At 57.7% G+C, this 27,294-nt stretch overlaps 1 protein-coding gene across 1 annotated transcript in view; it reads right to left on the bottom strand.

Moving 5' to 3' along the window:
* Positions 1–243: 243 nt before the first annotated feature.
* The window catches only part of PTPRS (protein tyrosine phosphatase receptor type S), a 103,544-nt gene continuing 76,493 nt past the window's right edge, over positions 244–27,294 (bottom strand). The window contains exons 11-35 of the mRNA XM_079917099.1: positions 24,028–24,333; positions 22,460–22,653; positions 22,284–22,310; positions 20,085–20,202; positions 17,863–18,471; positions 17,310–17,407; positions 16,460–16,713; positions 15,486–15,579; positions 15,178–15,393; positions 14,532–14,689; positions 14,001–14,012; positions 13,710–13,822; positions 11,947–11,994; positions 10,617–10,714; positions 10,414–10,537; positions 9,654–9,829; positions 9,455–9,574; positions 6,498–6,652; positions 6,114–6,399; positions 5,713–5,891; positions 4,843–4,969; positions 4,631–4,756; positions 2,535–2,689; positions 2,208–2,343; positions 244–1,538 (exon numbers count right to left, since the gene is read on the bottom strand). Of these exons, the coding sequence (XP_079773225.1) occupies positions 1,470–1,538; positions 2,208–2,343; positions 2,535–2,689; positions 4,631–4,756; positions 4,843–4,969; positions 5,713–5,891; positions 6,114–6,399; positions 6,498–6,652; positions 9,455–9,574; positions 9,654–9,829; positions 10,414–10,537; positions 10,617–10,714; positions 11,947–11,994; positions 13,710–13,822; positions 14,001–14,012; positions 14,532–14,689; positions 15,178–15,393; positions 15,486–15,579; positions 16,460–16,713; positions 17,310–17,407; positions 17,863–18,471; positions 20,085–20,202; positions 22,284–22,310; positions 22,460–22,653; positions 24,028–24,333 (3,998 nt within the window). The 3' untranslated portion in view covers positions 244–1,469. The remainder of the gene's footprint in view (positions 1,539–2,207; positions 2,344–2,534; positions 2,690–4,630; positions 4,757–4,842; positions 4,970–5,712; positions 5,892–6,113; positions 6,400–6,497; positions 6,653–9,454; positions 9,575–9,653; positions 9,830–10,413; positions 10,538–10,616; positions 10,715–11,946; positions 11,995–13,709; positions 13,823–14,000; positions 14,013–14,531; positions 14,690–15,177; positions 15,394–15,485; positions 15,580–16,459; positions 16,714–17,309; positions 17,408–17,862; positions 18,472–20,084; positions 20,203–22,283; positions 22,311–22,459; positions 22,654–24,027; positions 24,334–27,294) is intronic.

Genomic DNA, 27,294 nt, shown 5'->3' with positions numbered 1-27,294 from the left:
ATTGGTGCCTGCCCTCTCTGTTTCCTCATCTATAAATTGGGTTGACTCCCACCTCAGAGGGCTGGCCCATGGTAGATGCTCAGTGGTGGTCACAGTTATCAACAAGAGTAACTATTATCAATGAGGCAGCCCCTGCAGGGCCAGGGCTTGGGGTTTGCGTTCAAGCTCTCCAGGCCCCCGGCTGCCCCAGGGAGATGGGGTAGACGAGGTGGGGGCTTGACAAAGACTCCACCACTGGCCGGGGTCAGACGATCTTCCTTTAATACAAAGTCGATTTATCTACATACACAGAGGTGGGAAAACCACCCAGCTGCTTCCGTTTGAATAAACAGTGTTGAAAGCAACGGCAGATCTGCTCTTGTACAAAGAGAAAAACTTACTTGCTCAGGGGTGGGGGCGGGGGGGGGAAATCCCATCCTTCTGCCCCAAAACTTGCCCCATGGTCCCAGGGGGCGGAAAGGGTCCCTGATCTGGGGCAGCACGTGGCCTCTCTCTCCCCAAAGAAGTGAGAACCTCCCGTTTTGTTCAGTCCTTCTCCTCGGGGTAGGAGACCGGGGGATGGGGGCTGAGGCTGCGGGGAGGGGGGGGTCGCTGCCATCTCCTCTGTGGCAGCGCCCAGCCCGTGGGCTCGAGACCTGACGCTGGTGGGCCCGAGTCCCCCTGCCCTCCACCCTCACCCTTCTGGATATGTCTGAGAATTTCATTATAAAAGAAGCAAAAAAAAAAAAAGAAAAATCAGGAGCAAAAGGTCCTATTCTTGAGTGAGGCACACCTTCAGATGGTAGGAAAAAAAAAAAAAGCAAGCCACAGGGGCAAGCTTAAGCCCGCGCACGCCTGCCAACACAGCTGGTACACGAGAACGGCTGCTACAGTGAAAAAATAGACTGACTGTCTGTGAACAGAATAGGAATAAGCCAAGTTTTTCCTTTTAAATTCGTTGACTGTCAAGTCTTCTTTGTTTTCCCCCCGTTTGTTTCTTCTTTAAAAAAAAAAAAAAGGAAAAAAAAATACACTATTAAAAAAACAGGAAATGTCACTGGATAGTTACACTGCGTTCGAAAGAGAGCTGCATCGGGTCCCCATCCCCGGCGCCCTCCAGGCTGTGGGGCAGGAAGGCTCCCCGGGGAAGGACGAGGGCCAAGTTCACAGCCCCCGCCCTTCTCCGGTTCTGGGGAAGAACCCCCTTTTGCTCACCGCCTCCCCCCTCCCCCCACCCCGGAATCTCTCGTTTTGGAATCTCGTTCTGGAAGGAAATGAGGAATGTGCCGAGTAGCGAAGGCGGCGGCCGGTCCAGGGCGGGGTGGCTGGGGCCACGCGGGGGTTGGGGGCTCGAGGGGCCGCGTCGCTCCCGGAGACCCTGCGGAAACACGGCCGCCGCCTCCTGTCCCGGCCGCCGGGGTCCAGGCCTCGGGGCCCGCCCGGCATGGGAGGCGTCGGGGCCGCTGGAGTCGGGCCGGGCCGACAAGGCTCTAGGTTGCATAGTGGTCAAAGCTCCCGAGGTACTCCAGAGCCGCCTGGTAGCAGAACTGGTACTCGTCCTGCGTGGGGGAGGGGAGGGGTGGGCCTCTGTCAGCGCCTCTCCTGCTCTGAAGCCGCCCGGGGCTCCCCGGGACCCCCAGAGCAGCCTGCGCCTTCGCTGGGCTCCATCTGCCTTCTCATCTCTTAGGACGCGGCCGCTTGGCCATACCCTGCGACACCCCCCGGGGGGCTGGCAGGCTGCCACTCCAGCTCTGTCTCCCCAGAGACGGGAGAGTCTGGAGCACATTGGTGTTTCTTTTGCTTTTAATTTTTTTCTTTTTTTTGGCCGTGCCGCACGGCATGTGGGCTCTTAGTTCCCCAACCAGGGATCCAACCCATATTCCCTGCATTGGGAGCGCAGTCTTAACCATTGGACCGCCACAGAGGTCTCTGGAGGACATTGTTAAAATGTCCCTGTGAACTCGATGGCAGGAAGCCCCTCCCTGCTCTGGGCCTCACTTCAGGATTCGTGGCCCGTGCCGGGGTCCTGGCTGAGCCTGACCTTGCTGTGACTCTGGGGCCAGGATGGACGCATCCCAGGTCAGCCCAAAGCAGGAGGGGCTGAGGACCTTCCACCCACAAGCACCCAGAGAGTGGAGGGTGGCTGTGCTCATCTCACAGGGGAGAAAACAGAGGCCCGGGCCAGCGCCGGCATGGGGCCCGGCCGCCGCCTCCCGTCCCGCCCTCACCTCCATCTGCACCATGGCTGGCCTCTGGGTCCGCAGCATCTTCACGGTCTGGAAGATGTCCACCACGCCTTCGTACCGCATCCGCTCCAGCACGATGCTGAGCGTGATGAAGACACCCGTCCTGCCCACGCCGGCGCTGTTGGGGACAGTGTGGGAGTTCAGGGGCGGGTGCTTGGGGGAGCCTGACCTAACTGCCCGATTCCCGTCCCTCCTGCTCTGATGCCTCCCAGGGATGGAAAGAGCCCAAACGGGAGTGCCTGAGGCTGTCCTCACGAGGCCTCGGTTTCCCTAGCCGGGCCGTGGGCCGGGGCTCAGGGAGCAGCTCACCTGCAGTGGACAGAGATGGGGCCGTCCTGGCCAAACTGTTCCTTGGTCTTGTGCACTTGGCCGATGAAGTCTATGAAGCCCTCCCCCGACTTGGGCACGCCCTGTTCCGGCCAGTCCGTGAACTGGAACTGCCGGACAGTCCGGGACTGTCCATCCTGGAACAGAGAGAGAGCAAGAGAGAGAGCCCAGTCTTGTTATCAAGGTCAGTGGCGGTCACGGTTGTTTTCCCACCCTCGCCAAAGTCCCATCCTCCACCACCAGCCAACACCACCCTCCGTCCTTCCCCATCCTCCGCCCCATTTTCTGCCATCCACCCTGACGACTCCTTGTCCTACACTGTCCAAGGGCACCATCTTTCACTGAGATGCTCCAATCTCGTCTTCACCACCCGAGGATGCCATGCTCATCCTCTAACTTCACCATCCAGTGACACCACCTTATATGGCCATCGTTCACCCCCCCACCCCCAAACTGCTCCTCTCTGCACAGCTCCAATCCCATCCACCACTGCTGTCTGCCGTCTTCCATCCTGTGCCGTCCCAGAGTGCACCCAACATCTGCCCTTCTTGGTCCCATTCTCCAGCTCCCTGGCATCCTCCTCTCTGCACCATCTCAGAGTACAAGAGTACTGCCCCGTACCCTCACTTTCCAGTGGTGCCGTCTTCCATCCCCCACCACTGACTGCCCATTGTCTTCGAACACCCACCAGCGCCAGCATCTACTATCCTTCACCACCCCAGGGCGCCATCTTCCACCAGCCACCACTGGAAGCTCACCTTCTACCCGCGCTACCCAACACCGTTACCTCCTAACTTTCACCATCCACTGCGGGTAACTCAGTCCTTGAGCATCCCACGATGCCGCCTCCCGCTGACGTACTCCATCCCTACCACTCAACCATCCTTCTCGCCAATCCCATCTTCCCACGACCCAGCAGGGCCATCCAACATCACGGCTCTCTGCCACCTTCCATTCATCACGACCCAATGGTACCATCTTCCATACTCCGCCCCTAGTAATTCAGCACTCTCCCCCCTCTAAGGACCATCTTCCACTGACGTTCACCACCATCCTTTACTCATCATCTACCTTTTCCCAGTCACGGTCTCTACATCAAAATGGTACCATCCAGTGATGCCGTCTTACCCTGATGGTCTCCATCCTCCACCACCTAACACTTCCTTCCTCCAACCCCACCTTCCTCTACCTTATACCATCAGCAGCACTGTCTACTACCATTGATCGCTGAATGTTCGTCATTCTTTACTCTCTCCAAAGTCATTTCCCATTGATCGTCTCCATCCGCCACCAGCCAAACATCTGCCCTCTCCAACCTCATCTTCCTCCACCCGTTGCTGATAACACGTCACACTTCGCTAACCCGTAGTGACCCATGTTCTGTTGGCATTCTCCATCCTGTTATCCATACGTTCCAATCTCCAGTCCCACCTTCCTCCCGCCCAACACCATCCTTGTTTACCACCTTCCTCCACTACCACCCAACAGCAACATCTTCCACTGATTCTCCGATCCCCCCACTCCACCAATCCAACAGCGCTACCCACGCATGACGACTAACGATGCTCTTTACCCATCGGGCTTTGCCGTCCACTGGCAACATCTTGACTGACATTCCCACGCCCCATCACGCCACCCGTGGATTCTCTGCTCTTTTCCATCGACGGCTCCGTCGACCACCACCCGGCACCATCAATCCATTACCTCTCCCCCAGCCCGCTTTCAGTCCTCTAACGCTACTACCCTCCCACGGGTTGTTGCTTCCAGGGAAACGCCCCACTCACTCCCTTGAACATGATCGCCTGGGGCCGTGTTCCCTAGTGAGTGGTGTGACGCACGGTCCAACGGGGAGGCCGTGGGGTCAAGGCCCTCTCTTCCCCCACTCGGTGGTGGGAGTGACTGTCCAAATGGCCAACTCACTCTTCTTCCAACCAGCCCTGGGGGCTTCTCCTTCCCCTGGGCCTTTGCTTCTACCCCCAACTAGGGAAGCCCTCTCCGGACCACTAGCGGAACGGTGAGCAGCCCATAGGGTCCGGCCCGGGTTCTGGTCCTTCCCAGCACTCCGACCCCAAACTCACCCTGGCATCTGTGACCTTGAACTCCCGCAGGATGTACTGAGGCATGTTGTATTCCGCCATCGGATCCACCACGAAGTACTGGTAGCGGGCGGAGCGCTCGGCCGGCCAGTACTGGTGACATTTCTCCTGTTGGGGAGGCGGCCGCCATGGTCAGCCCTGCCCCCCGCCCCTGGCCCCGCCCCTGCCCCTCTCCCCCGCGGCCCCCGGCTCACCCGGCCCATCTCCCGCAGCTTGGTCAGCATCACCACGATGGTTGAGTTGTTCTCCCAGAGCATGCGCCAGAAGTCCTCCGTGGTTTCCGCCAGCGGCCCCTGCGTGGCGATGTAGGCCTTTTGCTGCCTGCGGGGCGGGGTGTGTGTGAGTCCAGGGCCACGGGGAAACCCCGGCCCAGGCATCATCTCCCTCCCTGTCCGGTTCAACCCTCCAAATAATCCCATTTTCCACAGGGAGAGACCATCAGCCCGAGGATAGATTCCCGCTTCTCCAGGAGGCTGCAGGGCTGCCTGCTGACCTGTCCTGCGTCCCTCCTCTGCCCGCACTCAGGTACCATTAAACTAATCTCCATTGTTTGCACAGGCCAAGCTCTCCCCAGGGCTATGCACAGGCAGTACCCCCTCCTTGGAACAGCCTCCCTCGGCCAGGGTTTCTCAGCCTCGGCACTACCGACATTCGGGACTGCATGATTCTTTGTGACGGGGCCGTGTTCTGTGCACCGTGGGGCGCTAAGCAACACCCCTGGCTTCTGACCCCGAGATGCCAGCAGTAATCCTCCTCCCTCACTCCCGTTACGACCATCCAAACGTCCCTAGATGCGGTCAAATTTCCCCTGGGTGGCAGAATTGCCCAGATTGAGACCCTCTGATAGAGGAGGACAGATAGAACCATGTTACGGACAGCAGCCGTCACTTAAACAGATGTCTAAAGATTCCCTCCACCTCCGCTGTGACCGAGACTGGCAAGGTCCGTCTAGCTCTCTCCCATGCAAGACTGGAGGCCCCCCCGAGGGCAGGGCTGGGACCTTTCTGGAGCCTCAGCATCGCCCGGCAAAGGCCAGGCCCCCTGCAGCGGCCAGGGGCAGGTACCTGTAGCCATCGATGAAGCTGGCGTTGATGTAGTCGGAGCCCTCCACACCCCGGATGGGCTGCAGACAGACCCGTGTGCTCTCGTAGGGCATGATGTTGACCAGGCGGTTCTTGAACTTGTTACAAGGCAGATTGGCACTGATGAAGCGGGATGTGTGGGCTTTGGAGTTGGCCAGCCGCTGTGGGGACGAGGGGACGGGGGGCCACCATCAGGACAGCCTCAGGCTGGGAACCTGCTTTCCCCAGGGATGGGGTGGGCTGTGTGTTTCCAACCAGGGCGCTAACAGGGGCCTGGCAGGCAGGGGAACACCAACCCCCCACCCTCTGGTCCCCTGAACTCCGGTCTCCCGCTCAGCCCCCTCCCCCAGCCGGCCCACAGCAACCTCTAGCCCCCAGGCCACCTTGAACTCGAGTTCCATGCCGGTGACGTGCTCGCCGGGCTCCACCTGGGTCAGCTTCTGGATGTAGGCGTAGAGGCTGCGGGCAGGCACCTCCGTGTTGCCACAGCCCACGGCCTCCAGCAGGGCCTCATGGATGAAGCTGTACTGGTCCTCGGTCTGCACCATGTAGTTGCGCTGGGACCGCATGAGCGTCACGTGGCCGTACACGTCCACCGTCTTCTCCGGCTTGATCCGCTCAAGCATGGCGTCGATGACAATGAAGCAGCCCGTGCGGCCCACGCCAGCGCTGCGGAGACAGGCAGGGTCATCAGGGGCCCCCCGGGCAAGGGGGTGGGTAGGTGCGGTGGGGCGCAGCGGGGAGCAGGGGGACTGGGACAGGGGTACCTGCAGTGGACCACGATGGGACCCGCGTCTGGCGGGTTGCAGGTCTTGACTCTCCGCAGGAAAGCCAGGAAGGGCGTCGGGTACTCAGGCACCCCGTGGTCCGGCCACGCCGTGAACTGGAACTGCCGGACTTCCCGTTTCTCGCTGGAGCCGTTCTGGGGGCCAAAGGGACACCGCCAGTCACCGCAGCCCATCACCCACGTGCTGGGGGCCACGTGCACACCTCCAGACCACCACTACTCCGGGCGCCTGACTCAGGTGCCCGGCTGCCCCGGGGCTTGGGGGTGTCTCTGCCTGGGAGTTTCACTGGCATCTCACGCTCAACGCGGCCAGCACTGTGCCCCCCACTTTCTCCCCAAACCCTTTCCCCCTATCTCAGCTGATGGCGGCGCCATCCTTCCACGCACTCCGGCCGGAATTAGGGGTCGCCCTTGACTCCCCTCCCCCGCCTTCCCACATCCAAGACATCAGTCAGCACTGTCAGCCCTGCCTTCAAAGTCTACCCCAAGCCCACCCACTTCTCACTCGCCCCCTCCATGGGGACCACCCTGGTCCAGCCCCACCATCATCCATCCAGACCAGAGCAGTCACCCTGATCCCCGGGCATCCCCACCGCAGTCTATTCCCGCCTCAGCAGACAGAGGGCACTGGTGAGCACCCAAGTCAGGTCCCGCCCCTCCTCTGCTTCCTCTGCCCACAGCCCTCCCTGGGGGGTAAAAGCCCAAGTCTCCCCTGCAGCCCACAGCGTCCTGCACGACCTGCCCCGTCCCCTCCCTGCCCTCTCCTCCTCCCTCTCTCCCCCTCACTCACTCTGCTCCAGCCACACGGGACTCCTGGCTGTTCCTAAAACACCCCAGGCACAGTCCAGCCCCAGGGCCTTTGCACGGCTGTGCCCTCTGCCTGGAATGCTGTTACCCCAGATCTCCTCCCTTCCTCACCAACTGCAGGTCCTCCACTACCCATTCTATTCTGCCCTGTTTTATGTGTAAGATTTCCTGTCATTTTACATATTTATTGTCTGTGTCTTGTCCACTAGACTGTAAGTCCCACGAGAGCAGGACACTTTGGGTGTCCTGATGCCCAGGTAAGGGTCTGACACACAGTGCGTGCTTCAGGTGTGAATCAACTGAAAATCTGTACCCCCTCGTGTCCGTTGACCGTCTTCTGGCACCTGGGCCAGATGTACGCTTAATGTTGAGAGGCCCTGGCTGGCAGCCAGGGGAACACTGTGGTGCGAGGAGCACCTCCGCTCCCCAGCATGACACTAAAAAGCGTCCCCTGTCTCCCAAGGCACTAGAAATAAAAACAAAAATAAACAAACGGAACCCTAATTAAACTTACAAGCTTTTGCACAGCAAAGGAAACCGTAAACAAAAAGACAACGTACAAAAAACGTCTGCAAACGATGCGACCGACAAGCGCTTAATTTCCAAAATATACAGACAGCTCATACGACTCAACGACAAGAAAAACAAACAACCCAATGGAAAAATGGGCAGAAGACCTAAATAGACATTTCTCCAGAGAAGACATACAGATGGCCAAGAGGCACGTGAAAAGGTGCTCAACATCGCTAATTATTAGAGAAATGCAAATCAAAACTACAATGAGGTACCACCTCACACAGGTCAGAATGACCATCATTAAAAAACTCCACAAATACCAAATGCTAGAGAGCGTGTGGAGAAAAGGGAACCCTCCTAACACTGTTGGTGGGAATGTAAGTTGGCGCAGCTACTGTGGAAAACAGTATGGAGGTTCCTCAGAAAACTAAAAACAGAGCTACCATATGATCCTGCAATCGCACTCCTGGGCATATATCCAGACAAAACCCCAATTCAAAAAGATCCATGCACTTCTGTGTTCACAGCACCACTATCCACAATAGCCAAGACACGGAAACAACCTAAATGTCCACTGACAGAGGAATGGATAAGAAGATGTAGCACATATATACACTGGAATACAACTCAGCCATAAGAAAGAACAAAATAAGGCCACCTGCAGCAACATGGATGCCATTAGAGATGATCATGCTAAGCGAAGTCAGAAAGAGAAAGACAAATACCATATAATATCACTTATATGCAGAATCTAATGACACAAATGAACCTATCTATGAAACAGAAACACACTCACGGACATACAGAACGGACTTGTGGTTGCCAAGGGGAAGGGGGTTGGGGGAGGGAAGGAGTGGGAGGTTGGGGTCAGCAGATGTAAGTTATTATACACAGAATGAATAAACGACAAGGTCCTACTGTCTAGCACAAGGAACTGTATTCAATGTCCTGTGATAAACCATAATGGAAAAGAATACGAAAAAGAATGTATATTTACGTATAACTGAATCACTTTGCTAGACGACAGAAATTAATACAACATTGTAAATGAGCTACACTTCAATAAAAAAATCTTTTAAACGTGCCCCCAGACATTGCCAAATGTCCCCTGAATGGCAAAATGCCCCAACTGAAAGCCACTGAGGTACAAGGACACACGGAACCATGTTATGCACGGCAGCCATCAGTTAAATACATATCTAAAGACTCCCTCTGCCCCACTCTGCTGCCCACCGTGTCTTCCATCCAAGGCTGGAAGCCCCTTGACTGCATGGCCAAGACCCTGCCAGGACCCTGCCATAAACCCAGGCTGGGTGAGGCCAGAGAGCAAGGAAGACCTGGTGTGGGGGGCAGGAGGACTGATGGCAAGGGGACAGCAGGTTCACTGCTAAGTAGGATTCTGCTGGTTTGTCCTGCTGGGGCTGGAGACAAGAGCTGTTCCCCTCTGAGTCTCAGTGTCCCCATCCGTGAAGTGGGCCACCTGAGAATGTGGTCAGCCTGGGACAACATGGTTTCTTCTCTGTCCCATGGGGAGCTCCCAGGGCAGAAACTCATCTTCCTCCTCCGCCCCCATCACCCCCTCCCCAGAGGCCCCAGTCCCGGCCTGGGCCCCACCTTGTGCAGGGAGAACGTCCGCACGCAGAATGTGGCCAGCTCGATGGTGTCCAGCAGGGTGACCTGGATGAAGCCGTAGGTCTCCGTGCCCCTGTTGGGCCAGTACTGATCACATTTGATCTGTACCAGGTAAGAGAACAGAGGTGAGTGTGGGCCGGAGCCGGCCGAGGGCTTGGGGGCCACAGAGTCCAGGCCTCACCCGTGATTTCTCCTCTAGCCGTGTCATCATAACGATGGTAGCGGAGCGCTGCTCCCACACCATACGCCAGAAGTCACCGAAGGTCTCGGGCAGCGGCCCCTGCGTGGCAATGTACGCATTCTGCCGCCGATAGCCATCCACGTAGTTGGCGTTGATATAATCGCTGCCCACGATGCCTACAGCCGGGGTGAGAAGCCAGAGATCAGTGGGGGCACTCTGTCCTTCTAGGCTGGTTCCACCTGGTCCACCACGTCCCACTTACTGGAAGCCCTCCTGGACTGCCCCAATCTGTCCCCAAGGAAATCGTGCGGCATGTACTTCGTGGTTTCTCCACCTCGACACGATAGCCATTTGGGGCCGCATCATTCTATGCTGGGGGCTGTCCTGTGCATTGCAAGTTATTGAGCAGCGTCCCTGGCCTCTATACCCTAGATACCACTAACACCCCCTTCCTCTAAGCCGTGATAACAAACATGTCCCCAGACATCACCAAACGTCCCGAGTGGTGGAACTGCCCTGATGAGCGTCACTGATGTAGAGGAATAGATGGAAATATGTAATGGACAGCGGCCATCAGTTAAATACACATCTAAAACTTCCCAGTGGCTTCCGGCTAGCGTTGAACCAGGCCTCAGTTTCCCCACCCGTCCCCTAGCTAGTCCACTCTGGCCTGGCCCCGTGGCCAAGAGGAGGCATGGGGTGTATGCGCTCTCTGTGGAACGAGGCTGGGCATGACGGAGCCTGGGGCCCCGCGTGCTACCTTCGATGGGCTGGAGGATGACACGAGAGTGGTCGTAGGCGATGACGTTGGCATAGCGGTTTTTGGGCTTGTTCACTTCCAGGTTGGAGTGCTCCCACGTGAACTGCTGGCCCGGATCGATGGACTGCGGGGAAGGGGATGCGGGGGGGTGTCAGGGGGGGTGTCTGTGGGCCCGGGAGAGTGGGAGGTGGGGGCCAGCTCACCTCGTACTCCTGGGAGAGCTTGAGGCTGTCGTTGGCCTTGAGGCGTTCTGTGTGCTCCGCCATGTCCGCGATGGGGATGGGCGGGTGGCTGAGCATGCCTGCGGGAAGAGAAGACCCAACGGCGTGGCCGGTCACTCGGGGGCCAGCCCGGGGGCGGGGGGGGGGGAGGGGGGGTGCTCTACAGTGTGAGTCTGCAATGGACGAGCTGCAGTTAGAGGGAGTGGCGGGGAGGGGAAGGTTCAGGGCAGCCCCCGTGGGGGCAGGGACCCCAGGCCTGCGGGGCTGAAGGGGGGAGCACGAGGCGGCGGCTCTGGGCTGAGCCCCAGCTCCCAGTGGCCTCCCTCCCCAGTGCCCCCCTGCAACCAGCTGGGGATGCAGGGGCTGGGGAAGGTTCAACGCGCCCAGGACTTCAAGCTCCTGGTGCCTCGTGAAGCAGGCAAGTGACACAGAGATGAAGAAGCGGATGCAGCTGGCCGGGCTTTCGGAAATACCATCCCTGGGGCAGGGGCGGGAGGCCGGTACCCCTTCCGGCCCCTGGGGGATCAGAGGGACCCAAAAGTCCCCTGCCAGGTGGAGCTGAGGGACCGGGGAGGGGAGACACGGGGTATGTGTGTGTTGGATGGCGGGGCAGCTGCCACGAACCCCTGACCTCTGAGGGCTCATTTTCTCATCTGGTACATGGGATGGTGACGTCCCTTATCTTTGGAGCCCCCGGGGTGGGTGGGGGTGGCTGGAGGTCATGGGGTGGGCCTGGCTCTTTCCTCCCCATATCTGAGCCTGCCAGACCCCCGTCCTCTGCTGGGGCCTGGTGGCCATGCGTGTGCTCACACATTCGCTCTGCAGATATAGGGAGGCTGACGGCTATGCGCCAGCACCCAAGCACTGGTGTTAAACCGATAAAGATGTGCTGAGCCAGCTGGTGAGGAGCTGTTGGTCTGAGCCCCTGCGTGTTCCCCGCCACCCCGGGTGCTGTCCCAGAGCCCACATCTAAGGGGTCTGAGGCTGGTGTCCAGTTGACTGGTGGGTCCCCTATCACATGGGCGATACTTACATGTACATACATGTCTCACCTAGACTCCCGCTCCCACTCTCTCTCTCTCTCTCTCTCCCACTCTCTCACACACACTCACACACACACACATACACACACATACACACACACGCAGTCACAACCCAAAACCTCAGGGCCCGGCAGACCACACCCCCGCCCCGCCTCGAGAAGCCAGCGCAGGACAGGTGGGCAGAGAGAGAGGAGGCGGGATGGAGAAACCAAGGATGAAAACAAACAGGGGCGAAAGGAAGCTAAGAACAGAGAGACACAGGAACTAACTTTCAAAGTGAAACCCCGGCTCCCTGAGGGGGCTGCTGAGGCCTGAATCTGCAGAAACAGCAAACAATAAATAAATGAAAACACGCGGGGGAGGCCACCTCCCCCCGCCCCTCGCTGGGTGCACGCACAGCAGCCGGCGGACAGACGCAAAGGGCAGAGCAACGAGTGAGGGACACACGGCCGCCTGGGCCCCAACCAGAGAACCAACGGCAGCTGCTGTGCTTCCCTCCGGCTGGACATCGGCCAGCCCTGATTTTCAGCTGTGACCTCGGAAAGATCCCAAAGTCTTAGGCTCTTCTATCAACGTGTCCACCCAGACCAACCTGGCCTTGGGTCCCCTGTTGGGGTCAGCAGAGGGGATTTTGGAGGAGAGGCAGGATGGTGAGGGAGAAACCTGGGGGCAGGGGAAGGACATACGGGCCCATGCCGTGGCCTTTAAGGAGGACAGCACCAATCACTTAAACACACACATTTAAAATCCTCATTTGGATGGAAACAGAATTGAGATAGGCTGGTCCAGAGACAGAAAAGAGAAGGGAGTACATTAGGGGTGTCATGAGACCTTTCATGATCTCTTATGGAGGACTGCAGCCATCAGTTAAATGATCAAAATCCTCGTTTGGATAAACATGGAACTAACATGAGACAGTCCAGCAGCAGAAAAGAGAGAGAAATAAATACATTAGGAATAGCATGCAAGGCTATACGCATGAGCCCTTCAAGAGGACTGCAGCCATCAGTTCAATATAAATGTTTTAAAATCTCCATTTGGTTGGAAAGAGTTAATATGAACGAGTTCAGAGACAAGAAGTGAAGAGCTGGGTGCAAGCAGAGAGACAGACGTTACCATGCTGTGAGCTCATAAGGAGAACAGCAGCCATCAGTTAAGTTAAAAATTCCTTATTTGGTGAGAAGCAGCTGGCATGAGCCCGTTAAGAGGGAGGAGGTGGAGCTTCCCTGGTGGCGCAGCGGTTGAGAGTCCGCCTGCCGATGCAGGGGACGCGGGTTCGTGCCCCGGTCCGGGAAGATCCCACATGCCGTGGAGCGGCTGGGCCCGTGAGCCGTGGCCGCTGAGCCTGCGCGTCCGGAGCCTGTGCTCCGCAACGGGAGAGGCCACAACAGTGAGAGGCCCGCGTACCGCAAAAAAAAAAGAGGGAGGAGGTGAGGGAATGAGAGGATGACTGCACATGAAGATGATCAAGGGCAAGGTCCTGATTCAGTTCTCCCACCAAGCATGGCAGGCAACTAGGCTGAATCCTATTAACCTACAGGGAACTATGAAGAGGCAGGGAGAACATGAGCATCTGCGGCCATGGAGGAGAGACAGAGTGTGGTGGAGGCGGAATTCTTACACCTTGCTAGGGGCACATCCCTGGGGATTGGGAAAAACCCTAACACCCACCACTGAGTGGCCTTAAAACTAGAGGTGTGAACAGAAGCAGAGCTCTTTCTGCCAAAAGACATGAGGATTCGGAAAAGTTTTGCTTTTGTCTTTGTCTGAAGGTGTCCTTTAAGCTCCCAGAGAAGACAGCAGCCACCAGTTAAAGGCAACTCTTCGAAAGCCTCCCTTGGTCGTAAGCAGAATCAACCCACGACAGTTCCAAGCCACGGAGCAATTTGGGAATTGGGAACTGAATCGTACCAAGCACAGTTCGGTGGGGGCAGTCCTCGGGATCCACCGAGGTGGCAGCTTCCTCTCTTCCTATGCTACCTCTCCCCTTCCCCCGTCACTGTCGTCCCTGGCACCTGGGATCAGCACATACCTGGCGTCTGGAAGTTAATGCGTCTCATTTCCACGGGGTCCTTGGGGTGGTGGGGGGCGAGGTCGGCGTTGTTCAGTAGGCATTTGGTGCGGGGCTCTGAGTCCTTGCGTTTACTTTGTAGGAGCAAGCAGACACGCGAACATGTGACCCAGCTGCGCGCAACTGGGGTTCCCACGACCACGCACAGACACGTGTGCAACGGCTGGAGCAGCCAGGCGCCCGCTCACCCAACAGGCACGACGCCACCCCAGTTCCCCTCCTTGGCCTCCAAAGGGCAGGACCAGTTCTTACCTGTCAGGCTTACTGCTCCCGAAAACAGACATAGGTGAGGAGTGGGGGGGAGAAAGAAGACAGGTGAGGGTGTGCTGGCCATCAAGGGCCTGTTCTGTGACTGTGGGTGGCTTTCTTTCCCTCTCTGAGTCTCGGTCTCCTCCAGAAAATGGGGCTAATCCTTCCTGCGTGGGTCCCCCGCCACAAGGAATAACATCTCAGCCCTCCCTTTCTAAGCTCGGACATGTCCCACGTGACCTCGTTAAACTGGACAGAGGCAGCCCCCACCCCAAATCTTGCCAGGTGGAGCGCGAGACTTAACAGGAGTCAAATCCCTGGCTGGCATGGAACCCTAGCCCTGCCATTTCCCAGGCTGTGTGACTTTGATCAGGTGGTTTAATTTCTCTGAGCCCTGGTTTCCCTGTCTGGACCATACAGGGCTTCTGCGATGATCCTCTGAGATGACTGTTCCCCCCTGGATCTTTCCAGACCCCCCTCCTTTTTTAGGAAGCCTTCCCTCCTGTCAAGTGGGGGGCGGGGCAGGGGGCTCACTTCTTATAGAGCAAGATGGCAATAACGATGCAGATGATGAAAACCACAGCCAGCACGGGCCCGATCACCCAGATGAGCCCCTCTTCGCCGTCCACAATGGGCTGCGGGTCCGGGTTATCCAGCTGGAAGGGGTCTGAGAAGGGGCTTGCCGCAAATGTCTGCAGGAATGGGGTGGGGGGACCTCCATCAGTGCCCGTCCTCCTCACGGTGGCCACACGGGTCTTTCTCAAACACAAATCCATGTCCGTCCCCTACTCTAAACCCTCCTACAGCTCCCAAAAACCCTGACCCTGGTGGCCTACAAGGCCTGGACCTTGCCACTCTTCACTCTCCCTCTTCCTCACTCTGTTTCAGCCACTCTGAAATCCCTTTTGCTCCTCTTGCACCCCAGACCTTTGCACATGCAAACTGTGGGATGCCCTTTCTTTACCGAACTCCTACATATCCGTCAAAGCTCTAGTTCCAAAGTCCTTTCCTCTAACAAACCTTCCCTATGGCATACCCTCAACCTCAAACCGTTCCCTCTGCCCAACTCTGACCACAGTTAGGAGGATCTGTGTCTGGCTCTGAGGTCAGGGCCCTAGGGACTGGCCTGCCTCACTCAGTGGGTGTGGCTCGATATGGGCAGACACTATTTGGGACTTACGGGTTCACTCTTCTGCAGCAGAGCAAGCACAAAGAGAACATATCGGTGGCCAGGCTCCAAGCCCCTGTTGTCAAAGCCACCGTACTGCTTCTGGTCGCCGGGATGGAAGGTGGGTGGCAGCACTGAGAAGCGAGCCGCGATGTAGGGCCGGGGCACCTCCAGCTGGCGCGAGTGCCGCAGGCTGCGCCTCTGCAGCCGTGCGATATCCTGGATCAGCTGTGGGAACAGAATGGGCTGCTCACGAACCTGGCTGGGAGCAACTGGGCTCACGAAAGCTGGGACGTTGTCTGGGCCCCACTGGCTCTTACCTCCTCCAGGTCCATTTCCTCTGGGCTGCCCAGCGGGGTCAGGAACTGGCCACCACGAGATTTACGCAGTGGCACCATCACAATGAAGTAGTTCCTATCAGGAGATGGAGTCATGGGGGGTTGTCTACTAGCATGACCAAGGGATGCTATCTAGGGCTGAGATGGGGAGCCGCCCCTCTCTGAATCTTCCCTTCTGCTCATACATTGGGCATACGGCCCCAGTCACATAGGACTATAGTTCCTGATTCAAGCCTCCAGGCTTTTCATGATACTGTACCTTTTGCCTAGAAAGCCTACCCTGTGAAATTACAGTTGACCCTTCAACAACGTGGGGGTTAAGGGGGCCGACCCCCTGCGCAGTCAAAAATCCATATGTAAGTACAGTTGGTCCTCTGTATCCATGGTTCTCTATCTATCTGTGGAGTCAACCAGCCATGGATTGTGTAATACTGTAGTCTGTACTTCTTGAAAGAAATACGCATATAAGTGGACCCATGTAATTCAAACCTGTGCTGTTCAAGGGTCAACTGTGTATTCCTCAAACTCCTATACACCCTTCAAAACCCCAGCTTCCATGCCCACAGTTTTGTAATCCTCGATTTTTCCCTGCTTCCCAGAGTCCTCCTCTCCTTACTGGGGACTCTCAGCCCTGGTGCCTCTCACTGCCACACCATGGGACTAAGGGTGTCTGTGTCCAGCTCTGTCTCCCCACCAGTCTAGGAACCTAGAACCAGTAGAAGGTCAGGCATATGGGGGTGTCAGGGAATGCTCAAGGAGCAGACACGAGGCCACATTTAGCGACATCTACGAGAAGCACTGAACCTTCAGGGGAACCACACGGGGTGGGGCTGATGCGATCTGTTTTACAGACAGGTGAGGAAACTGAGGCACAGAGAGATCAAGCGGCTGGCCCCAGTCACAGGGCTGGCTGGTGGAGGGGTGCAAAATCCCTGAGGGGGGCGAGTTGAGCTTACTGGACAGGCACAGGGCTCTGGCCGTCGGGCAGATACACCACGATGTAGCCTTCGGAGTCAGGCTTGGGGGTCACGCTGGGCTTAGAGCTGAGCAGGTTGAAGGCGGTCCAGGCAGTGACCGTCTGCTGGAGGCCACCCAGGCTGCTGCCGCGGTTGGTCAGCACGAAGTTGTAAAAGGTGTTGGGCTTGAGGTGCGTGATGAGCTTCTTGGTGGTGCGGCCGTCCACGTCCAGCGTGAGCCCATTGTACTGGATCTGTGGGACGGGCCAGCTCAGCAGGGCTCTGGGTTGAGCCCCTGGTCCTGACCGAGCCTGGATCCCAGACTTAGCCCTGACCCTGCCAACTCAGTCTGTGACCCCAGACTGAGCCTCAATCCCAGCTGAGCCCCGATTCTAACAGAGCCTTGATCCCAGCCTAAGTCTCGACCCCAAACTCAGCCCCAACCCCAGATTGAGCCCCGAACCCAGGCCGAGCTTCCATCGCAGCCAAGTCCTGGCTCTAAGTCCCAATCCTTAAACAGCCCTAACTCCAGACTGAGGCTCGAGCCTAGACTGAGACACTGGGCCTGAATCCTAGCTGAGCCCCGATCCCAGGCTAAGCCCCAGCTCTGACTGAGCACTAATCCCCTACTGAGCCCCACACCCAGACTGAACTTCAACCCCTGGGACCGATCCCAGGCTAGGCCCCAATTCTGACTGAGCCTTGATCCCAGACTAATAAGTCTTGACACCGAACTAAGCCCCAACCCCAGACTGAGCCGCAAGCCTACCCGGCGGTGAGTCCAGCTGACCCCCAACCCTGGCCCCAGCCCCGGCCGAGCCCCGCCCCCCGACTCCTCGGGAGGCTGCACCTTGTAGGGCGTGGGCGAGTGGTAGTTGTCTGGGAACTCCCAGCTGAGCAAAACCGCCGTCTTCATGATCATCTTCACCTTGAAGTTCTTGGGCGAGACTGCACCAGGCAGCGGCAGGCGGGAAAGAGCAAAGGAGAGGTCCCGTGAGTGCTGGGGGGCGGGGGGAGCGGGGGGACGGGGTTGTGTGTGGGGCGGCCCAGGCGCTCCCTGTCGTCCGCTGTGCCCGTGGCCTTACTGCCTGGCCCTGGCCCGGCCCTGCCTGTTCCAAGTCCCTGCCGCGGGAGACGGCGCAGCTGGAGAGAGAAGGCGGAGGTGGAGGGGGGTTGGGGGGGGGGACGGGGTGGGCTGGGGGCGGTGTAGGGGGGGCGGCGGTGCCACCTAGGCGTGTCCCACCTTTGCCAACGCCGGAGCCTCGGGGTCTGGACTCGCCTTGAGCGTCCACGAGGAAGCAGAAAAGTGACCACTTACCTGGGCGGGGGAGAGGGAGGGGGCTGGGGTGGGGGTGGGCGCGAGGCCCGGTCCGGCTCTGGTGCGGGGATCACCGCGCGCCTACCTTGGTCCCGCAGGAACGTCCGGTAGCGGACGGGGGGGCTGTAAGGGCCGGGGCCGCGGCGCGTGTGGGCCCGCACTTGGAGGTCATAGGCCGTGTCGGGCTTGAGGCCCTGCAGCGTGAGCACGTTCTCGGCGCCCGGCTCGGCCGCCGCGGGCAGCTCGGTCTCTCGGGCGGGGCCCAGGGCGCCGGCCTCCCGCACAGCCACTGTATACTTGACAATGGCCCCGTTGCGCTCGGCGGGCACTGGCGGCAGCCAGCGGAGCAGGACTGTGCCGGCGGAGGCGTTGCCGGCCGCCTCGAGGATCTGTGGGTGGCCGTGGGGCGTGTCCTCGGGGATGCTCAGGACCTCGGCCGCCTCCTCGCCCAGGCCGCCTCGGCTCCGGGCCGCCAGCCGGAACACGTACGTGGCGCCCTTGTGCACGCCCGACGCAGTGTAGTGGTCCTCGGTGGGCGGGAACTCCAGTGTGGCCAGGGGCGATGAGTCCTCGCGGCCGAACTGCAGGCGATAGCCCAGCACCTGGTCCTCGGCGGTGCCGGCCGGGGGCTCCCAGCGTGCCAGCAGGCTGCCCTCGGGGGTCTGCTGCACCGACAGGGTGGGGCGGCCCAGCACTGTTTGGGGGGTGAGATACAAGGCAGGGGTCAGCCTGGGAGCAAGGGTGAGGTTGCCGGGGTTTTTTTTGGCCACACCGTGCAGCTTGTGGGATCTTAGGTCCCTGACCAGGGATTGAACCTGGGCCCTCCACAGTGAAAGCGTGGAGTCCTAACCACTGGACCGCCAGGGAATTCCCAAGGGGTTGCCATTTTTAAAAGTGGTCTTGGGAAGGCTTCGCTCAGAAGCAAAGACTTGAAGGTGAGGGAGGGAGCCGCGGGGAGGTCTGGGGGGAACAGTGATTCAGGCAGAGGGAACAGCCAGTGCTAAGGCCCTGAGGTGAGACTGTCCGGAGTGCAAGGAACAGCGAGGAAGCAGGAGACTCAGAGGACCCGATAAACGAAAACATCAACAGATGTCACAGCAGGCCCGCATCTCTGTTTCTCCTTCTTCTCTTAGTAAGTCACTCAGCTCTTGCCTCATTTATTCACCCCTTGCCTCCTGCCGGCACCTGATTAATATCCATGGAACGTAGGAGTGTCCAAAACCCTGTCCCTGCCCCCATGGTTCTCACAGTCTGAGTAGTGATCAATGTGTCAAGGCCCTGAGAAGCCCTGCAGTGCTGAAGCTCTATACATGAAACCAGGCTTCAACACTGCAGGACTTATCAGGACCTTTAATAGACAGTGGTGTGAACAGTCACAGTGTATGCAACAGGTTCTGCTTAGCAAGCATGGTTCTAATGTAACGTCCCTGAGAGAGGACGGCAGATCACAGGAAGCTTCCTGGAAGAGGTGACATGGGCGCTAGAGGACACAGAGACTAGGCAGACGAAGGGAACGGTGGGGGCATGGGCTGGCAGCAGTGTGGAGGGGTGCTGTGTCCAGCTGGGAGGCCTTGAACATCAGGCTCTGTGGTCAGCAGTGAGGCATGGAGAGTGCAGGAAGTGGGGTGGAGGCCATGGGGGCCTTTGTTCCTCGAACACACCAAGCTTGTTCCCTCCTCTGAGCCTTTGCCTGGGCTGTGCTCTCTGCCTAGAATACCCTCTCCCCTTACATTTTCATGGCTCGCTCTCTCTCCTCACTCAGCTATGTTTGGCTGGTGAAAAACCAGCCTCTTGGGACTGATGGGAGGGGCCTGAGGGGGAAACTGAGGCAGGGCTGCCAGGAGAGGAGGCTTCAGGGTGCAGCGGGGGAGACGGGCACACCACCCTGAAATGACAACCCGCCTGGGGTGATCAGAGCTGGGATGGGGGAGGCACGGGGTGCTGGGGGCAGGAGGGGTGCGGCCTGACCAAGACTGTGGCATGGGGGTGAGTGGGGAAGGCTTCCTGAGGAGGTGCTGACTGACCAAAGACCCAAAGGATGCAGAGGAGACGGCCAGCCCGGAGAAGGGTATCCAGGCAGGGGGAACAGGAGGCAGAGGGTGAGGAGTTAGGAGTTGGCTGTTAAAGGTTTCCATCTGGCTAGAGCTGAGCGGGGCTGGCCCACACTGGGTCTTAATATCCTCCGGAGCAGCTCCATACCTTTGCTCTCCCTGTTCCTCCTGCTTGGTGCACCCCCCCCCCCACACAGGGGCTCAAAAACTCTGCAGGGATGCTCTGAGGGCAAAGGGGCCATAGAGGGTCTCGCACCTGCTCCCTTGGTCACGACCACCTTGGGTTTACTGCGAGCGCCATCGCCTTTCATGGTGTAGGCGGCTACCGTGATGGAATAGGCGGTCTCAGGCTGCAGGTTTGTGACGGTCATCTCCTGCGGGTGGGGTCAGGGGTGGGGAATCAGTGACACAACCAGGGCTGCCCACCCTCCTCCCCGTGCTAGGGACAAGCAAGGCAGACACGGGGCCCAATCTGCGGGCAGAGACGTGCACCCGAGCTCATGCATAGACCCCGACACGTAGCACGTCCATGCTGAGAGGGGCACACGTGGCCTGACACCCGTCGTGGACCGCCTGGACCAGTGCAGTCCCCGGCCCTCTGGTCCCCAGCTACCACTCTTGCCCCACCTCCGTTCTTTCCTCCCTGCAGTGGCCCCCAGAGGGTGCCTGTGAGCAGCTGAGTCAGGTCTCCAGGGCTCTGGTCTCCCTGGGGGCAAAAGCCCAAGTCCTTCGCACCACCAGAAGTCCTCTGCCGCCCACAAGGCCCTGCACGACCTGCCCCTGTCCCCTCCCTGCCCTCACCTCCTCCCTCGCTCACTCTGCTCCAGCCACACGGGGCTGCCTTTCTATCCCTCCTCCAACCAGACATGGTCCTGCCCCAGGGCCTTTGCACTGGCTGTGTCCCCCCCACCCGACACCTGTCTCCACTACATCCATTGTTGTGCTGGAGATTCCTTATACCAGCTCCTGAAAGCCAGCAGTCGAATTTTCAGAAAATTTGCAAGCCGCTTATTAAACAGCCGTTATTATAAATAAAATTATATAAACGTACGATCAAATAAATAGTAAAAACAAAGGTAATAAGTACTCAAAACCCACCCCTCTGTCATTATTTTACCGTGTTTACTATTATCTGTGTCCTCGAGATTATTCTATTCTGTCTCTTATATCTGTGCGATACAAATACTATACAAAGACGAGCTACCACAAATCCGGTAGGTAGCTTGAAATCGACACGGTGGGAGTATTTACACCATGGAAAAGGGCAAATGCTACCAGTCAGGATTGCGCCCACCCGACAGCTGGCTGTTCAAGCATTTACACCACTATCTATGCCCCGTTCCCACCAGAGCTGTAACTAGACACGTGTTTGTGCCTTGTTCCAAGTAACATCCCTCTCCCCTGAACCGTGACCCCCAGGAAGACGGGCTCAGGCGTGTCTCGGTCACTGCCGCATCCATGGCACCTAGCTCAGGATCAGCGGGTGCTCAGTAAATCACTGCTCATTCAGTGAATGGCAGAGTACCCCGACCCTCACACCCTCACACCCGTGTCCTTGTTTCCCATACATGCATACCCACAAACATGGCCGGCATGCCTGGGTGGCCCCAGGTCAGGAGCGTAGGAGCGGGGACAGGATGCACACACAGAGGGTCTCCTGCCCCTGAGCCTCACATTCAGTCCTTCCCGGGGTCTTAGTGGGTTGGAGGGTCTGAGCCAGAGCCATGTGGGAACCTCCCCCCAGACTGGGGTGGGGCGGGGCGGGGGAGAAGCAGAGCTACTGGAGTGGGTGGGGCCGTGTCAATTTAACATCAGGCTTGGGGCTGTCAGAAGAGCCTGTGGTCCCTATTTTAGGGGCAGAAAGACAGCCCAGAGCCACACAGTAATCTTGACTCTGGTTCAGGGCCTCCTGCAGGCCTCCTTTCCCACCTGGGGCCCACTGACCCCTCTCATCACGCCAGGGCCAGAATGAAGGGGACACTTTGGCCTAAGAGAGAAACTTCGAGGTCAGGAAGGGCTGAGTCAGGTAACAAAAGGGGCGGGCTAGGCTGGCAAGTGACTCAGTTTCGATCTGCCAGGCCTGGGTGCCACAGGGGAAGCTGTGGGCTGGAGGAGGGTGGTTAATGCTGTGAACAGCTGGAGCAAAGGTGTGGTGGAGAAGACCCAGGCCGGGAGCTAGGCTGGAGGAGGGAAGTGGGGAGGCAGGAGGCCAGCGGAGTCCAGGGGCCATTCAGCTAAGAATGGATACCTCCGTGGTCCCCAGCAGAAGCCCATGTGCCTGATGCAGAACCGAGGCTGCCAGCTAGCTCCAAGAGGTAACTAGGTGTGCATCGGGGGCCCAGGGGAGGAGACCCTTTTACAGGGGGCGTGCAGGGGATGGGGTCACAGCACTGCACGGCCCGCCCGCGGGAAGAGCACTGGCAGCGGCTCGGGGTGGCAGGGGGGCACTACTTACATATTCGGCCGTGTCGTCCGTCTCCCACTGAGCGCGGGAGGAGGCGGCAGGGGAGAGAGGAGGAGGTGAGCGGAGTAGCCAGAGACAGAGAAACACAGAGAAGCAGCGAGAGGGCGGGAGCGCAGGGGGCCCGGGCCCCGCCCCACCGCCAGGCCCCGCCCCGGAGCCCCGCCCACCTGGGCATCGGCCAGCATGATGTCCTTGATGCGCGGCGGCCCTCGGGCCTCAGCGCCCTCCATGCGCACGTAGTGGACCTGGTAGCCGCGGATCTGGCCGTGCTGCCGGCCGGGCGCGGGTGAGCGCCACAGCACGCGAATAGCCGTGGCGTTGAGCGCCTCCGCCTCCACCTTCCGCGGCGGCGCGCTGGGCACTGGCGGGTGGGGGGGAGGGGAGGGGAGGGGCGGGCGGGGCCGTTACTGGGGTGCCCAGCCCTGCCCCGGGCAGCGCCACTGACCGATGCCAAGGTGCCGAGTGACTGCCGGTTAACCCGGCGCTCTGAGCGCTCACCGCTGGCCCGGAGGGAATACCTCCTTCACGCTTCCCACAGCCCGGGGAGGGGGCTCTGATGGTGCACCCCATTTACAGACGAGCAACTGAGATCCCCCAGAGCCTAGGTCACCTGCCCAGGGCCACAAGACATGAACGGGCCGTGCATGCCCCACTCTTAAGAGGTTTACCCACACTGCTTCCGACCTCAGAGCATCCCTTCTAGATAGGAGTCCTTATGCTCCCTTTACAGATGGGGAAACCAAGGCACAGAGAGTTGATCCCAGGACCACAGGGTTATCAAGAGGCAAAGCCGGGATGGGAACCCAGGCAGTCCAGCTGCACGCTCCTACACACCCCAGGGTGCAGCCAGCCCACTCCGCACTGGAGCACTTTTTCAACCAGCCCCCAAGCTGAGAGCCCTCGCCACCCACCCCACCCCCACCCCAAGGCCTGGCGTGAAGAACCGCTTCATTTCTTCCCCATGGTTAGGACAAAATATTGGGGCTGCCAACCGAAACTTCCAGGCCAATGGGTCAGAAAACAGCCGGTCCAGGTTTCCTGCGATTTTATTGGGGAAGCTGCCTGCTTCATTTTGCCCCATGCCCTCAGCTTCTACTGTGTGACTAGCGTCTTAGAACTTTCTAGCTCAGCTACGGTGGGAATATTTACACCACAGAAATCGGCCAGTGCTACCAATCGGTCTCTATGCCCCAGAGAGCTGGCGGTTAACCACCATCAGCACGCAATCTACCTACTCTCTAGGTAGGATAGCTCAGACCCAAGCAGCTCCAAATCTCAGGTTATCCCTAGAGTCTAAAAAACCAGCTTTCTGGGGTCAGGGACCATAATTTTTGTCGCAAGTGCTGCTTGCTGTTTCCTACACTCCGTTTCCATGGCTTCCACCACCAGACCAAAATACAGGGCTCCCCGCTTAACGTTCCAGGCCCAAGGCTCAGAGAGAAAAGGTAGCCCGGAAGGTCCAGAACAGAGAATTCCAAGATCAAGGAGCCCGGTTGGTTTGGGGAGGCTGATGGCCACTTGTCTCCTTCTCCTGATTATGGCTTCTACGGTTGGCTAAAAAGTTCATTCGTTTTCTTCCATAAGATCTTACTGCAAAACCCGAAAGAACTTTTTGGCCAACCCAATACCTTCTGACCACCAGCCAGCCCAGTTTTCCAGGGACAGAAGGCTCCAAGGCAGGGGCCGGGCTGGGGCCTGGGGGTCCCAGGGGTCCCAGGCCGGGGCCGGTGCTTACCGTCCTCGTCGGTGCGGATGACCACGGGCGAGCTCTCGGGCCCTGGTCCCACCTCTGTGTGAGCGACGGCGGTGATGCGGTACTCCGTCCACTTGTCCAAGGCCTCCAGCAGGATCTGGGTGGTGGTCGGGGGGATGCCGTTCACCTCCTTGGGTTGCGGGTCCTCTGAGCCCAGCGGTCGGTAGCGGACGCTATAGCTCACCAGGGCCCCGTTGTGCGTGTCCGGCGGCGGCGGGCGCCAACTTACCAAAATGGCCGTGGAGCGCGTGCTGACACATTTAACGTCTTGAGGGGGGGCTGACGGTTCTATTGGAGGGGGGGGAGAACGTGGGGGTGGGGAAGGGAGGCGGGATGGGCGGGGAGGGGGTGGGGAAACAAAAGATGGGAAAGAGAAAATAAAAAAGAAGATGATAACAAACAAAACAGAACCAAACCAAAGAGAAGTCGAACCCAAAAGAAGCGGGTGTCAACCAAAGGTGAGATGGGCGGGTGGGTGGGTGGGCGGGCGGGGATGGGGGCAGAGAGGGCTGGCCAAGAACGCTGCACTCACCACATGGGGCTGCACGTGGCACACAGTAGTTCTTAGGGAGAGGGTAGCCACAGTCCCCAAGGAGCATATGCACGTAAGCTGTGCACCGTGCCAAGCGGAACAGCAGTAAAAACCCCATTTACTGGGCACCTACTATGTGCCAGGCACGGTGCCAAAACAATAAATGTACTTATTTATTGAACACCTACTGTGTGCCAGGTATAGCACCAGGAGCACAATGACAATAAATGTACTTATCTATTGAACACCTACTGTGTGCTAGGCACTGTGCCGGAAGAATAGCAATAAAAGCCTCACTTATTGGGACCTACTATGTGCCAGGCACCGTGCCAAGCGCTTCACACAATAACAGTAAGTGTACTTATTTAGTGAACACCTACTGTGCACCAGGCACAGCACAGGAGCAGAATGACAGTAAATGTACTTATTTATAGAACATCTGTGTGCCAGGCACCGTGCCAGAAGAATAGCAAAAGCTCCACGTACTGGGCACCTACTACGTGCCAGCCACTAGGCCAAACGCAAAAGCAATAAAAGCCCCATTAATTCAGTAGCTACTATGTGCCAGGCACAGTGCCAAGGGCTGCACAGAATGGCAGGTGAAAAATCTACTTATTGAACCCTACTATGTGCCAGGCACAGTGCCAAGGGCTGCACAGAATAACAGTGAAATATTTATTGCACACCTACTGTGTGCCAAGCATTGTGCCAGAAGAATGGCAAAAGCTCCATGTACTGGGCACCTACTATGTGCCAGGCACAGCACCAGGGATGGAATAACTGTAAACACTAATTTACTGAATACCTACTGGGTAACCGGGGACTAGCAGTAAAGCCTCATTTATTGGGCACCTACTATGTGCCAGGCCTGTCTCTAAAAGCTTCACAGGTTAACAGTAATAGCATCTACTTACTGAACACCTGTACTGCCAGGGACCCCAGAGGGCAACCCTGTGGTTACTTCCTGGCCTCACTTGCAAAGAAAACAATGTCTGAGTCTTGAGCACCTACTGTGTGCCAGTTAGCATGCCAAGGGCTATACAGAGTAATAATAAAAGCCCCTGTGTATTGGACACCTACTGTGATGGCACTGGGTCAGGGCTTTACAGATAACACAGCCCACAGTTAGCACCTACGGTGTGCCAAAGTTTTAGTAGCTCATAGTTCTTCTGTTTTGAGCCCCTACTGTTCACCTGATGCCAACCTAAGCCCACTGCAGATCAATAGCACGTCTCATTGACTGAACACCTACTATGGGCTGGTCACTGCAACAGCCCTCTGAAGATGAAAGTAGCTGTTGCCCTTTACGCGGCGCATACTGCATGCCAGGCACTCTGCTAAGGTCTTTATTGGAACAGAAAAAGTTCCCACATATTAGGTACCTACAACATGCTAGGCACTATACTAAGGACTATGTAGAACATTAGTAGTTCTCATTTCTTAACAGGGCCTACTGTGTGTCAGGCCCTGTTATTTCTGGATAACAGTAATAGTCCCTACGTTTTAAGCGTCTACTATGTGTCAAGCACTGTGCTAATGACCTTATATAAAAATAGTAATAGTTCTTACTTATTGAGCACCTACTATTTACACACACAGTACCAAGAACCTGGCAGACAACAGTTTCACGTTTGGAGCAAAAACGAAACCATGCTAGGCCCTTCCAGACTGACAGTGGCTCCCATCTGAGCACCTACTATGTGCTTAGCACCAGGCCAACCTCTTTAAAGTGCCACTTATTGAGCGCTTACTGGATGCCAGGCACTGTGCCAAGGGTTTTGCAGAGCAATCATCGTAGCCCCCATGTTTCGGGGACCTACTGTGTACCTGGCACCAGGTTGACCTTGTTACAAGCTACTAATAGCTTCCATTCATGGGCTGCCGACTCTGTGCCCAGCACCCTGCTGATCCATATTTAGACTGAAAGTGGAAGCTGCCACTTATAGAGCACCTACTGTGTGCCAGGCAGCATGCTAAGGACTTTGTTAAATAACAGTGATACTCTCCCTATATTAAGCGTGAACTGTGTGTGTTAAGGGCTTTATGGAGTATCAGTAATAGTCTCCATGTGCCGAGCACCTACTATGGGCCAGGCCCTGTGTTAAGAGCATTACTGATGATAGTCCTCACGTTCTATACATCTTCTGCACGCCCAGCAGCATAGGCCCTCTGCAGACTCAAGATACAGCCCACTGATCGTGCCTCATTTAATTCTCATGACCCCCTTACATGGCTGGAACTAGCACCCCTCCACCCCGCCCCCATGTTCCAGGTGGGGAAATGGGTTTCAAAGCCCACCTGGTTTGCCTGGCATTCTTTTCTCACTGGTTGTATAGCTACTGGGTGCCCGGTCCCACCTGTTCTGGGCGCTCACCTCCCATTTTACAGGTGAGGAAACTGAGGCCCAGAAAAGGCAAGTGGCCTGCCCAAGGGCACATGGCGCGAGCCAGGCCTTGAAGCCAGGCTCAGCTGCTGTCCATGGGCTGTCTTGGTTGAGGCTGGGAATTCAGACCTCAGCCTGTGCCTTATTCAGCTCAGGCCAGCTGACGATGGCTGGAGCCACACCCCCTCAAAAGCCCACGACCCTAGAGCCCGCCTCGTCTGGAGGGAGGCTCCGAGAGGTCACTGGCCTTGCTTGAGGTCAAGGCATGTAGAACCTTCACCATCATGCCAGCCTCACTTATTCACTGCATGTGTTTACAGACCACTTACTCTGT

Source organism: Stenella coeruleoalba, assembly GCF_951394435.1.
Source record: "Stenella coeruleoalba genome assembly, chromosome: 3".
In the NCBI taxonomy this organism is placed as follows: domain Eukaryota; kingdom Metazoa; phylum Chordata; class Mammalia; order Artiodactyla; family Delphinidae; genus Stenella; species Stenella coeruleoalba.
The sequence above is the reverse complement of the archived record's forward strand: the minus strand, read 5'-3'. Positions and strand labels throughout refer to the sequence as shown.